This window comes from Bombyx mandarina, chromosome 24 (genome assembly GCF_030267445.1).
Source record: "Bombyx mandarina strain Sakado chromosome 24, ASM3026744v2".
NCBI lineage: Eukaryota > Metazoa > Arthropoda > Insecta > Lepidoptera > Bombycidae > Bombyx > Bombyx mandarina.
The window spans coordinates 5809389-5824429 of record NC_143230.1 but is presented as its reverse complement, the minus strand read 5'-3'; the positions used below and the strand labels follow the sequence as shown (position 1 = coordinate 5824429).

At 35.6% G+C, this 15041-nt stretch overlaps 3 protein-coding genes across 23 annotated transcripts in view; 1 reads left to right on the top strand and 2 right to left on the bottom strand.

The window, feature by feature from the left end:
* CalpA (calpain A) overlaps positions 1-6715 on the top strand; it is an 84505-nt gene extending 77790 nt beyond the window's left edge. For 10 of the 21 annotated variants that reach the window (XM_028171818.2, XM_028171814.2, XM_089738077.1 and 7 more), the window contains 3 exons: positions 341-462; positions 1185-1258; positions 4526-6715. In XM_028171818.2, coding sequence (XP_028027619.2) covers positions 341-462; positions 1185-1258; positions 4526-4608 — 279 coding nt within the window. In that variant the 3' untranslated portion in view covers positions 4609-6715. Of the gene's footprint in view, positions 1-340; positions 463-1184; positions 1259-3187; positions 3276-4525 lie in introns of all 21 variants that reach the window. The other 11 variants (XM_089738080.1, XM_089738073.1, XM_089738079.1 and 8 more) reach the window with 2 other exon arrangements.
* Positions 6716-8574: 1859 nt separating this feature from the next.
* The window catches only part of LOC114241127 (uncharacterized), a 29895-nt gene continuing 23428 nt past the window's right edge, over positions 8575-15041 (bottom strand). The window contains exon 11 of the mRNA XM_089738202.1: positions 8575-8795. The gene's annotated coding sequence lies outside the window, so the exon portion shown is untranslated. The remainder of the gene's footprint in view (positions 8796-15041) is intronic.
* Positions 13133-14743, bottom strand: LOC149499957 (uncharacterized; the record flags this gene model as incomplete). Its single annotated transcript, XM_089738204.1, has 1 exon — positions 13133-14743. A coding segment is annotated over one exon (1467 nt), but the record flags the coding sequence as incomplete, so codon positions are not given.

The window sequence follows — 15041 nt, the reverse complement described above, 5'->3', positions numbered from 1 at the left end:
GACCCACTGAGAAAATCCGGCGAGAAACTCAGTGGGCTGTGTCTGTGGGTTAATTACCTCGTCGAGCCCTTCGTCGTAAGCGATAGGTTCGGCGAGGACGGTGATCAGTGCTTGAGGTACCTAAGAGCATCGTTAATGGATCGGGAGGATCCGTAATGACGTGAGGAAGACAGGGCTATAAATATGCGTCCATTGATCCGCGTCGTCCGCACCGAACGCCGGTATCTATGAGCAAAAAATGCACCATACACATGCGTCCGACGCGGGCCCATGGACGTGTACCTTTAAGTGTCTGCCCCCTGGGACACGAGATGACGTAACACGCCCCCTCCGTCCCCAGGCCGTGTTTCGCCTGTACGACGTGGAGCGGCGGGGGGCCGTCCCCGCCAGCCACCTGCGTGACGCTCTGCACTCGGCCGGCTACACGGTCAACGCGCACGTGCTCAACGTGCTGGCGCACAGGTACCGACCCCCCGACAATCGAACACTACAGTTCCTAAACGCATTAACTATATGATTTTTGTTAATCAAAATCGAGCTTTATGATTTGGGCACTTTGCTCGTAAAACGGATGACCATTTGGGCCGATAAGTTCTCGAGTGACGATCACGTACCGGAAGACGTAGGGTGGGTAGGCCTCCCTCAAGTTGGACAGACGAACTATTGAGATTCGCCAGGATCCGAGGGTCTATGTCCAACATATTTACTGGTGGCAGGACCTCTTGTGAGTCCGCACGTGTACGTACCACCACCCCGCCTATTTCTGCCGTGAAGCAGTAATGCGTTTCAGTTTGAAGGGTGGGGCAGCCGTTGTAACTATACTGAAACCTTACAACTTATATCTCAAGGTGGATGGCGCATTTACGTTATAGATGTCTATGGGCTCTAGTAACCACTTAACATCGGATGGGCTATGAAATCGTCCACCTATCTAAGCAATAAAAAAAGCATTGTGGGCTAATTGAGAGAAAGATTTGTGTGTTATCGTCCTAATTCCACCGACTCAAAATTTCCGCCCTAGGCTCCAGATTACTCAGATCGGTGGTCACACCTGGTTTAACGTGGAATCGACTTGAGATCGAAGTTTCGACTATACAATACCAGCCAGTCATTAAGACACGACTGCCTCGCTAGCGAATACCCCACATTGACATGACAATGTACGTTTCCTCCCCCCCACCCAGATACGGCACCACCGACGGCTACATACAGTTCGATGACTTCATAATGTGCGCCGTGCGTCTCAAGACCATGATCGGTGAGTACGACTCGGTAGATAACGCCATTACATCAAAAATGAGGGTAGTTTAGATTCTTTAAGTCAATTAAGAGGGTATTTCAGTTTTTTTTTATAGGTAAATTATGAGGGTATTTAATTTATTTTAATTTCTTATTTAACAAGAAATTATTTTCTGGTCGCCAAGCAATGGAAAGCAATTCGTGTGTAAAATAAACTTTAATATTTTTAAATGATATTCGTATAATGACGATGAATGTTTTCTTACACATTCTTCTCAGCTAGTTTGAGTTTAAAGCTCTCTTAAGTGTCCTCAACCGCTGACATTTCAGTTTTTATTTACATCTCTATAATTACAAATATGTATAATTTAATCTATTTAACTATATAGTAATTTATCATTATTCTATAAAGATTATGGTCATAAAATTTATACAAAATCCTTCCGTCTATTGCTAAACCTTAATACGATCCAAAATAACTGGCCCAATTAAAACCTTTCTTCTATTCTCCTCGCCTGATTTAATTCATTACTATCCAAACTCATTGATAGAATACAGAAGAAAATCTATACATTTCATTCGCATTAAGGCTGTGTAAGGCCCGACAATTTGTGACGAACTGAAATTTGAGTTAGCTCCTAACACAGATCAATTTTCATACGTTAAGCCGGTTATTTAGGCCGACTGAATTTTTACTTTACTATTGTTGTACGAATGGAGTGGTTGTGTTGGTCACGATGGATATTTTTGAAGTAATTGCTATATTAGAGGCGCGGAAAGAGGATAAAAAGAAGCGCTGGGTTCACCCATTAAACAAAAAAAAGGGTTGAGTATAGGACAATTTCACGTTCTATACGCTGTGAGTCGGCGACTAATTGAGAGAATCGGCGCACGTAACGCTGCAAACTGCATAAAGTGAGCCCAAAACTAGCAAACTGTGGACACTCCATTTCAAATATATGAAAGGGCGTATTAAATCGATACGCCGCAAACTCAGTCAGCTGCTAACAGTTTGCCTACTAGGGACAGAGCGTTAAGAAAATTCTTCTTCTTCTTCTTCCAAGCGTTTTCCTGGTCTAGTGCCAGGATTCGTTTTTCCAACTTAAACTCCTCCACTTTGCCCGGATTTCGGCATCCTTCTGGATGATATTATTCTCCTATCCTATTAAAGAAAATTAATAAATAAAAATATATAGATTCGTGTTCTTGACCGCCAATTCGGTTTTAGGGCACAATGTAAGCCCACACGGAATGATACCACGATCCAATTTTATATATAGCTATATAGCCATATACAATACGCGGTGCTATTGGGACTGCTGCTTTATGTGTGTTATTGGCTCGCAATTCTCACGTACAGGGTGTTCGATTTTGCACTTCTTCTAGAAGTTAATTTCAACTGTTTTGCTATGCGCTAACCCTTGTTCTGACTTGAACACTCCAGTCCGCTATTTCGTTTTACTTTCAATGTTGTTTATTACCTTCAATTTCGTCACTTCACTTGGTATATATATAGAGAGAGAGAGAAAGAGAGAGAGTATTCTTTATTGTACACAAAAAAAAACAATGCTCAACAATAAATAAGGTTAGCGTGGTAAGGACATGTGGTGCGTTGAGAGAAGACATGGATGTATGTGAATGACGATATGAGAGAGAGAGAGAGAGAGAGAGAGAGGAGTGAGTCCGATATTTTATCTATGTCAAACTTAAATTTCAATTATCACTCTCTCTTTTATTATTAATTAATTCATCATATTAACTAAAAAACAGAATGTTTACAATGTGTATAATGTAGGCTATCTTTACGCTTTCGTATTTTCTTTAAATTAATAAATTTATATACGTATATATATATATATAAATATATATACAAAAGGGAATGTCAGCACGGTCCATTCGTAGCCTAGTTCGATTATCGTTCCGTATATAATGTGATCATGGACCACAGCAAACGGCGAGCCGTTGGAGAACCTCGAACGTGAACTGCAGCAGGCGCCCTGAGACGGAGCCCGGAGCGCCCCCTTGTAATCACACACGTACATAACCTGTATTATATATAAGCACAGTGGAGCCCTACACACATACACACGACAACATGGGAACGAAAAACTACCAACAACAAAAAATACATTTTTTTTATACATACATATATCTATGTATATGTTTTAAAGAGTCCCATATTGTCTCTAAAATGTCGTCGGCTATTAGTAGACGGATTTTGATATTTATAAAAAAAATATCAAATTGATTTCGATACAAAAAAGGATACTATTAGCTGACGTCATAAAAAGATTGCTCACAATGATATATTTAATTACAATTTTTTTTTTTTGTATAAAATGACGGTGTCACTTAATATAGTTTATTGGATTTTAATATAAGTCATTTGTGAGCAGACTTTGAACACAAAATAACTAACACCGCTTATTTGAATGTGTAACATTGGAAAATTTGGAAAAGGCTACGGCAAATATAGGACAATCATATATATATTTTTTTTTTTTTTTTTTTTTTTTCGTGCAAATAATAAATGCAACGGTAACTTCTTAATATAAACCGTGTAAAGAAATTCTGCAGTGCAGATGCATTCGTGACAAAAATATTAATAATGTATGAATTATATAATGTAGTATTCGCGTATGGAAATCACCGGTTCAAATATTCTGAAAACCATCCGTACAAACTTTTTATTTTATTTTATGACCTGGTAACGAGTCCTTTAACCCAAGTGTTGTATTTTCTTTTTATATTTTGTTTTAATATGAAGAATTGCTATGATGTTGATTAATTCGAGACTTTCAATCGATTGGGATGAAAATAAATGAAGTAGTTTCAGTAAAATGGTGGTTATTTAATAAGACTTTTCAGGGGACGTGTTTTACCATGAACCACTAAAACAGCAGTTTGGCTGAGATATTTGTATTTATAAATTCAATGTGCAAGTGCTCATGCAATTCTGCAGCTGACCGAGCGCACAGTTAAGCGAGCCGTCAATAGTAAAAATCGTCAGCCATTTTTTAAAACAACTGTCACATTTTAGAATCGATAATCGAGAACTAGAATCAGAATCGATTCCGAAAATTCGACACGCGAATATCGATCGAGAATTTTAAAGCATCATAAAAAATGTACATTTAGCAATACATTTATGGCGAATAGTAGTACTACTAGTGGATTTAGAAAATAAATCCAACGATCCAAAAGCCTTTTCTAAGTTCTTCAATGGTCTGTATCTTGGTCATATGGTCACGAATATGCGTTAATGTATATGTTTCGCGATCAACAGACACGTTCAACTCTCGATCTTCGGGCGGAGACTACGCCACCTTCTCGCTCGAGGAATGGCTGAATCGCACAGTATACTCGTAAGCGGAACCGAACCTCCTTAACATCGACCGGCCTGCATGCTGGATCCCGTCTACACTACTACATCGTATTTTAAAAAAAAAACTGTCACTGTCACTTTTGAAAATTGTAAACTTCAAATTTGACAGTTCGAAAAAAGAAAACGAAAAAATACACGTCCTTTCAATTTTATTTGTGCAAAAAAAATAAAATACGATTTCTATCCGAAGTATATTACGAAGATAGATATCTCTGCCTTATATTTATAGAATATATGTATATTTTTAATATTTATAGTTATTTAAAAAAAATATATATTAAAAAATCTAAGTGTTCATAATTCGCTTGATATATAACGGAAATTGATCTTTTGAGACGACGCCGCCTTCTGTCGGCCGCTTACCGTCGGGTGCGCTGTACGCTCGCCGCCACGCTCAATATCGCACTTTTAATATAAACTCACAATACAGTAGGTCGTCATCGCTACCGCCTACCCACTTCTGTATGTATAAAGAGTGGGACATTCACGATACAACAGCATTGAGACTACGACCTCATGTCTCAAGCTCTACGTCACGTTGTGACGTCCATCTGTTCCGGCTTTGCATCAGATGAGCTGGTATTGCAAAAACCAAACCTTCAAGGCTTGCGGAGAGTGCTGTCATCAGTAATCATCAGCGGTCTATGAGTTTCTCGCCGGATCTTCTCAGTTGGACATGCTTCCGATCCGGTGGTACATTCTGCGAAGCACGGCTCTTGCTAGGATTCGTGTTAGCAACGTCGTCAGGTTTGAGGCCCATGAGCTCACCTACTAGTTAAGGTTACACTGAAATGGTCTCTCAATACCATCAGCTTAGGCAGGAAAAAAAAATCAGGCCATCCTAATCAAGAGACCATCAGGCGCATCCCGCGCTAAGGCAATGAAAAAGAAAAAAATTACACAGTACATTGCCTCGTCCACACACGCGAGCGCGCAATGTAAGCGGTCCGAATTCTTTTCTAAAGATGAATTTCCATTTTGCTAAAATCATATTAAAAATTTACTGAAACAATACGAACTGTTCGCTATTATTCTCAAAGAGATTTTTGTCTAAGTCACAAATTAATTATTAATTAACGAAAAGAAATAATAGTATATTATAATGGTTCTCAATAACTGCATTAATATTTGAAATACGGGTATGATCATTTGTTAATTCGCCAACTAATTAATTATCAAAATAATAATTTGAGTATTGACATCACTTATTCAATTGCATTTTTAAATAATCGTTGTGGAATTACTGTGAAGTTAACATTACGTTAAAAAATTATATACTGGTGGTAGGACGTCTTGTGAGTCCGCGCGGGTAGGTACCACCACCCTGCCTATTTCTGCCGTGAAGCAGTAATGCGTTTCGTTCTGAAGGGCGGGGCAGCCGTTGTAACTATACAAACTGAAGCTTAGTACTCATGTCTATGGGCTCCGGTAACCACTTAACACTAGATGGGCCGTGAACTCGAAAAACTCACAAATTTTATTCATCAACGATTATTTGTAGACAATCTTTCAAACGTGTTTGCAGTAACTTTTTTTTTAGTTTTTACAGTATTTTTATTATCCACCGACAACTTCATTCCAGTATGCGTTTTCTTTTAGCTGAATGTTCACAACGCGACTTATGCGACTCACGGTACCCGTAACACAGGAGAAAATCCTAGTTTGAGGTCGTTGTATGAGCAACATTTTTGTTCTAAGCGAAACCTCTCTCAATATCGCGGTTTGAAACTCTTTGAAACGCAGGAGCGACACTAAAAAGAGACAAACATATAATTCACCGTGCGTGAGAACGAGACGGAACACTTTTGAAAGTTTCATCACTGCTTCTGATAAGCTTACTGGTGTGTGGTCGCTCTGGTCGCGCGTGTGAACAAGTTCTTCTTACACGATAAGTTTCTGTGCGATTTAAGCTCTCAAAAACGAAAGTTCTTAATGAATGTTGTATTTATGTTAAACAAATGTATGCACATTTCGGGATTTATTTTGCATTTTCCTTTGCAATTATTTTTTTATTTAATTCGTAATCATTTATGACGAACATTGTAATGTTGGAAGATCTGAATTAAAATGTTTTCATGTGCATTTTTGTAATGTTTGTTTTCTTTTTAGTTATAAAAAAACCTAAGTATTTTTGTTTCAAAGACACTGGGAGTCTTGAACTGGAGCATTTTCGCATGCTTCTGTTATCACGATGGTTTTGCTGAAGTGCGATATAATGTTGATAGCCTTACATACGCAAAACATATATTGTCGTTGTAATCTAGACATTCCTCGACGCTAGAGGCGGGGAACATTGAGACTTGCCTTATATCTCAAGGAGGAGGCGTTCAGGTTGTGTATGGACGCCGGTAACTAAATACACTGGACTATGAGTTCGCTTAGTCGTCGATACAATAAATAAAAAGTTACAAGTTAAAAAGTTTTTACTGGTGTTAGGACTTCTTGTGAGTCCGCACGGGTAAGTACCACCGCCCTGCCTATTTCTGCCGTGAAGCAGTAATAGTCCGAGAGCTGGTAACAATTTTTGGGTAGGTATTTGAGGCAAGCTGAAAACTTTTCACATACCTCTCCTATTATATTCCAACACGGAATTGCAGACCTGGCTGGTGAGTAGCGGGGCTAAATCAACCCCTACATTTTTTTAAATATTTTTTTTTTTTTCCCCAAAGATATATTTGAGGCAATACGCAATTTATATATGTTGCAGTGTAATACTTAATAAATACGAAAAAAAATAAGCCAGACAATTTAATCGGGGTTGTAACATTAACAGACGCGTGCAAAAATTTTTTGCAAAAAATTATAAAAAAATGTTTTTGAGGCAGCTTCAAATTTTAATGGAGTGTTATTTATAGCTATAAAATAAGATTCCCAAAAAGACAGATCATTTCGGTAGGGCTTTCTACCTGCCAGGTGATCAAACAAATAATGGATGGGTACGGGCCTGTACTGCTATAGACAAGCTGTAGTGTACCACTGAAGAAATATTATATTTTTATAAATCTAGTTTTGCGATTTTATATTTTAATCATTGGTTTTTTTAATACGTAACCCTTATTAATTTTAAGATGAAAAAGTTTTAAATTTCCGTATAAATTTTGACTTGGAATACTATCAGAGAAAAAAAAACAATTTTTAGTTTTGAATGTAGGGGCAACAGTATGAATTCTGTACAAAACATTTTTGAATAATTAATTTTTTTTTAAAAGTACCTTCAAAAAATAATTATTTTTACGGAAATATCAAATATTTAAACAATTCAGTACGTTTAAATTCGCATTAAAATTGGCAAAATAACTATTTTTTTAAGATAAAAAAGAAATCACAAAAATATGTCCCTCTAACGTCCATAAATCAATACAATCACTTTTATGCAAAATGTATTTAGTACAAATTCAGAAAATTTTATATTTTTTACTCCGAAATGCTAACTAGAAACCTCATGGGTTATTGTAAGTCACGTGGCCCCGCTAGAGCCAATAGTAACGCGGCAAGCAAGAACGAAGACAGCTGTCGATATGCGCTCTCTCTCACACTACAGCTTGTCTATAGCAGTACAGGCCCGTACCCATCCATTATTTGTTTGATCACCTGGCAGGTAGAAAGCCCTACCGAAATATCTTATTTTTTAGCTATAAATAACACTCCATTAAAATTTCAAGCTGCCTCAAAAACATTTTTTATAATTTTTTGCAAAAATTTTTTGCACGCATCTGGTAATGTTACAACCCTGATTAAATTGTCTGGCTTATTTTTTTTCGTATTTATTAAGTACTAGAGGCCCCGCAGTAGTCGACCTCAGAGTAAACTGAAGTAACAGTACTTAGAACAGCCCCTTATGCTATCAACGATTAGGTAGGAAAAACAAGACAGAAAATTAGCAAACTCATTTTGAGGATTTTCATCAGTACTGGAAACAGGAGGGAAGAGGGTTTGAAAAAACAAAACAATTTAAAGACTTACAAAATTACCCATACTTTTATTATTTTTTAAAATAAGGTATTACAAACTAATTAAAAGACAAATTCAAATTGGCTTCTAAATTTATGGTTATAATGCATGAGCATTAAAGTTTTTTTTTAGCCGGGAACAAGAGGGATTCCCAGTCCCGGCCCGAGACTCTGCTGCAGCAAATCCCGGCAACGGCGCGCTGCTGACCGCGGGCCACCAACTACAAACATTACTCCGAACAGATTAGTTAGCTGTTAAAAATATTTCACATAGCTGACCCGGCAGACTTTGTAGTGCCTCAATCGATAAATAAAAGACCTAAACTTTTGTATAAAATAAACTTAAAACAAACAAAAGCAATCCCCGTCCGACGGGGGACACATCAAAGGGAAAACAAAATTGTTATTTTTATTTAATTCAGAGTATTTTTATATTTATATACCTTTTAAACCTTCTCTGGACTTCCACAAATAATTCAAGACCAAAATTAGCCAAATCGGTCCAGCCGTTCTCGAGTTTTAGCGAGACTAACAATTAACATTATAAAGCAATTCCTTTTTATATACAGTCGTGGTCAACTAATTAGGGACAATCTCTAGTTAATCCAAATTGTGAATATTTTTTTTATTTTCCAACGAGTCTTAGCAATATTCCATATCTTTTACGTGTAAGTGTAATTAGTCATTTATGTGTGCGATTATACAAACAATAACAACTTCTTAAACATTAAACCTCTTTACAGTATAGCTGATACAATATCATAGTGCTATTGGTTCAAAGAATGCTGGCTGGCCATTTAATTAGGGACACTGAGGTATTGCGTTCTAATTTCAAAATTGGAATTTTAATACTTTTTTGTTTCTTTTCTTATTGTTTAGTGGTCGTTTTGGCGGCAATCCAGATTTTTTATTTTAAGTTTTGAGAATTATTTTGAAGAAAAATGGGCAAAAATAAAAGTTGCGGTCCAACACTACGAAAAATTATCATGAAGTTTATCGAGCGTGGTTGGTCATACCGAAGGATAGCACAACATTTACGGCCGTTTTCAATAACCTATCTATCCCTAGTTTCGGTTACTAAAGATAGACAAATCTATCCTTTTGTCCTTACTTACGTTCCAATAACCTATCGACGGACAGCAGTTCCTATCGGATTTATCTATCCATCGTCGGGAGGACGGATAGCCTACTAAAGATAGAACGCTCATACAAATCGTGCTTACTTCCGTTTCAATATGAGTTTTAAGTAACTCTCCGGTAGGCGGCGCTATCTCTAGTAAGGGCATTCGCTTTTCTGTCAAAATCGGCCGGTTACATGTTTAACTTTCGAAAGTAAATCGCTATAATTAAATAAATGTTTCTCTTCATAATGGCATATTGTAGCAGTGATGATAGTGATATGGAATTATTTCAAATGATAATGGATTGTGATGCAGATAGTGATAGTGAGGCCGATATCATATGGTTAGGAAAATAAAGATCGTCTGAATCAAATCAAATCAAATCAAATCAAAAAATTTTTATTCAACATAAATGAAAGTACATACTTGTTGAACGTCAAAAAACTACCGCCAATTCACAAGAACTAGCCTCCGTCCTGAGAAGAATTGGCAAGAAACTCAGCGGGCATGTCTTTTTTTACATATAAAATTATTATTTATTTATTTTTTAATATATATTTTTTAAATATGAATTTTTTACACTGAGTATTATAACGTAACAATTACTACAATATTGAAATGCCTGGAGCGAGCAACTCATTCCCACTTAGTGCAATCTTCTAGATAATCATTGACTTTATAGTAAGCTTTATTGCACAGATGTTCTTTAATAGTTTTCTTAAACCTATGTATATGTAGGTTCTGAACATCTTGTGGGATTTTGTTGTACAGGCGCACAGACAAACACCCGAATGAATTTCGTATCTTATGTAACCTACTCATCGGCACAACAAGCTTGTGTTTGTTCCTAGTATTTTTATTATGTATGTCCGACTGTTTAGGAAACTCCTCAATATGTTTACGAACATACATCAAATTTTCAAAAATGTACTGGGATGGCATAGTGAGAACTTTAATTTCTTTAAATTTCTCCCTCAGGGATTCCCTTGAGTGCATGTTATAAATAGCACGTATAGCTCTTTTCTGCAGAATAAATATCATTTCTACATCGGCCGCATTGCCCCATAGCAAAATGCCATAGGACATGACACTGTGGAAGTAACTAAAGTAAACTAAACGAGCCGTGTCCGCGTTTGTTAACATTCTAATTTTTTTTACTGCGTATGCTGCAGAGCTGAGCTTACTTGCCAATTTATGAATATGAGGTCCCCACTGCAGTTTGGAGTCCACTGTTATACCAAGAAATACGGTTGACTCAACAAGCTCCAATGATTCCTCAGAAACAATTACATCACTATCCACTTGTCTCACATTTAAAGATGGTTTAATACATTTTAAAGTAAATTTAATACATTTAGTTTTCTTACTATTCAATAATAGGTTATTGATACGGAACCAATGAACCACACACGAAATCGCATCATTCACTTCGTCATAGACTTGTAGTTGTCGTTTAATTTTAAATAATAAAGATGTATCATCTGCGAATAATACGACCTCGTGTCGGGACTCAATAAAACTAGGTAAATCGTTTATATATATTAGAAATAAAAAAGGACCCAAAATGGAACCCTGAGGTACACCCATTTTCAACAAGGTGCCTGAAGATCTATTACCTTTCACATCTACTGTTTGTATCCGTCCTGATAAATAGGAAGTAATAAGTTCCAATGCACCATCCCTAATACCATAGTGATGTAGTTTCCTCACCAATGTTTCATGTTCAACACAGTCAAATGCTTTGGATAAGTCACAGAAAATTCCAAGACAATCATGCGATTCCTCCCAAGATTTAAAAATATTTTTGACTAGATAAGCACCTGCATCAGTTGTAGAGCGACCCCTGGTAAACCCGAATTGTTTATTATGAAGCAGGTTATTTGAATTAAAATGTTCTAAAAGTTGTGTCAAAATAATTTTTTCAAAAATTTTACTCAACGTAGGGAGTACTGAAATAGGTCTATAGTTAGAGGGGTCATCAGTACTACCAGATTTAAAAAGAGGAATCAATTTACTATGTTTCATTAAGTCAGGAAATACACCACACCTAATACAATCATTAAAAATACTAACAAGATGAGGAGCAATAATGTCTATTACAGACTTCAAAATCTTTACTGATATTCCCCACAAGTCAGCTGTATTTTTTACATTAAGGCTATTAAAACTTTTTATTATACAGCTTGAATTAATTTCCTTAAATTTAAAAATTTCATTACATTTCTTGACATGTTTATGCAATAATATTTCAGCTGCTGTGGGGGATGAATTTAGAGAAGTGGTAGTTGAAACTGGAATGTCAGAGAAAAACTTTTCAAAAGCATTAGCCACATCTTCATGACTAGTTACCAATTTATCATCTATTTTTAATGAGAATTCTTGGTGGCTATTTCTGACTTTTCCACTTTCTCTACCAATGATGTTCCAAGTCATCTTTATCTTGTCAGGGGCATTTTTTATTAAATCACTTAAATGTAAAGATTTTGCCGCTAAACAAACTTTTCTAAATAGTTTTGAATAGTTCCTGACATATTGATGAAATGTTTCATCATTATTATAAGCTTTTTCAGAGTACAGATCATATAACTTTTTTCTACTTTTGTACACTCCGGTGGTGGCCCACTCGCTGAACACTGTTTTGTTTTTTAATGTTACAGTTTTAGGAATAAATATATCAGTAAAGACCAAATTAATTCTCTGAAACATATTCTGGTATGACAAATTTGGGTTTTTGTTATAAATAATTTCTGAATGTTCTTGCTTAATATTATTTCTAAACTTCTCAATTCGTTTTTTATTAATAGGAACAATCACAAGAGTATTTTTATCTTTAGAATTCATATTAGATTCAAAAGACAGAAATTGTCCACTATGGTCTGATGTTAACTGATTGATAATTTTTTTGTTAGTCGGTGTTACATTTGTAAATATGTTATCTAAACATGTTGCCGATGTGGTCGTTGTCCTAGTAGGCTCTAAAAATAAGTTTGGGAGGTTATATGACTTTAACAGTGTTCTGAATCTAATAGTGGTATTTGTGTTTTCTAAAAGATTAATATTAAAATCACCACATACCAAAATTTGTTTATTAGAGACAGAAAGCTTTAGCAATACGTTTTCCAAAATATTTTCAAAAGAATCATATAACGCATCAGGAGGTCTGTAGACGCAGACAACGATGAGGTGCTCAAGCTCAACACAGGAAATTTCAATAATTCTCTCAACAGAGAGGGCCACTACATCCTTTCGTTCCTTACATTTCAAACATTTACTAACGAGAATCAGTGAGCCACCGCGAATAGCGTTCTCTCTGCAGAAGGAACTTGACAACTGGTGATCATTAAAATTAAACAATAATTCATAGTTTCTAAACCAGTGCTCAGTGACACAGAATACATTAATATTATGAATATTTAAAAACATTTCAATTTCTAGCTCTTTACCCATCATCCCTTGTAAATTTTGATGCACCAAATTGAATATGTTAAAAATTGAAACGTTAACGTCTTTTGATGGGTATAATCTAGTTGTTGTATTAATTGATTTGTAATTGCAAGAGTGTGACTCCTTTGTCTTACTAATTAATTTAAATTGGAAGCAGATTCCAAAGACTTATAACATGTCATATTTTTTTCCTGCTCAATAGAAGCAGGTATTTTTTTAGCTAAATTTATAGCTAGGAAATTGTGTATAAAATAGTGTAGCGATGTTGCTACTTGTCTAAAATTTTTATTCGTTAATTTAAATATTTCATTTTTTGATGTCCTTAAATATCTAAATTTTATTATATTATTTAAGTCTATTAATTTAAATGCATATTTTTTGGATGTCAAGATGCAGTTATTATTGTCAAAAGCATTATAAATTGCATTATTAATATTAAATCTAATTTTATTTTCTGTCGGCAAGTCCTGCAAGTAAGGAAAGGTGAACATAATAATTTTTTTAATATTTAACATATTAACTTGTTCAAGATAATGCAAAATTTGTTTTTGGTTAACGTTTTCTCTCCTCCCTAATATAATTATTATGACTGTGTTTAGACAATGTGTGGTATTTAAAATCTTATCAAATATTTGTGCTGGATTAGCACCTGGCATACAGTAATTAATCACATGTTGTCCAAAACAAAGGTCATGTAATGCCACACCCATTTGTTTCCCCAGCTCATCACTAAAAATTTTTATTTTAATTTTGTCTTCTCTAGAAACTTGTGAAGGTGCAGTAGTAGGTAGACAGATAGGTGCTGCCCTCATAATATCATTGCTTTGAGACTTTAGCACTGAAAGAATAGACACATTATGTTTTTGAATTTCAACATGTGGTAGCTCCTGACAACCCGATGCAGAGCATTTACATTCAGCGTACTGCATTGTCAAAGAGTCAAAACGCTGTTGATTATAATTACAAGTATCAATTAAATTGTCCATTGCCAACACATGCTCACTAATGTCCCTCTGTGCTAGTTCATAGTTTAATGTAATGTTCTCTAAACTTGACTTTAAATTGTTTATTTGTGTAGATAAACATTCTATTTCTTCCATGTGTTTGTGATGAATTTGTTGACTCTGTTCAGTCAATACAGCTACCTGGTGTGAAAGTGAAGTTCTCTGCTTGCAAATGAACTTGATGTATTCCTGAGACTTGTAATTCCTCAATTTCCGTTGAGTCTTATATATTAATTTATTAATTTTAACATATTTCCTAAGTTTATTTTTGCTTAAAACTAACTGGGAGCGCTCTGAGGTCTCTGCATCACTACCAGTCAGATCAATAGTAGTTATGTCAAAATTCAAGGCAGTATCTACAGCAACCAAAGAGGGTTCGCTCTGAACCAGTTCCGAATATAAGCTCTGAGGCTGCTGTTCCTTAAGTTTACATAACTCTGACCGCAAGTCAGAAATACAATCATCAGCCTCAGCCAATTTATGTCTCAACTCAGCGGTGATTTTCAATGAATCACAAAATTCATCACTGCATTGAGAAAAGGTGTTAATCGTATCCTGCAACTTCTGATTGATCTCAAGAGCTTCACTGTGTTCAATGAATTACATGGCTAAGATCAATAATTACGAATTTGACTATAGATTTCTGAGCAAAGGTGTTGTGAATGAATTGACTATTTTAATGAGACCATATTTGAGTGTAACGTCAAAAAGGTAAGATAAATTTTAACCATAAAAGTACTCGTTATTATATAATTTGTTTATAGCAATAGCAAAATTATACCCAATTTTTGTTGTGTTACAAAATCACACTCAACAGGAATTCTATAATACTGCTGGATTCCCATGGTGCCTTAAATGACATTCATATACTAATACAATAACCTGGTAGGTTATTTAC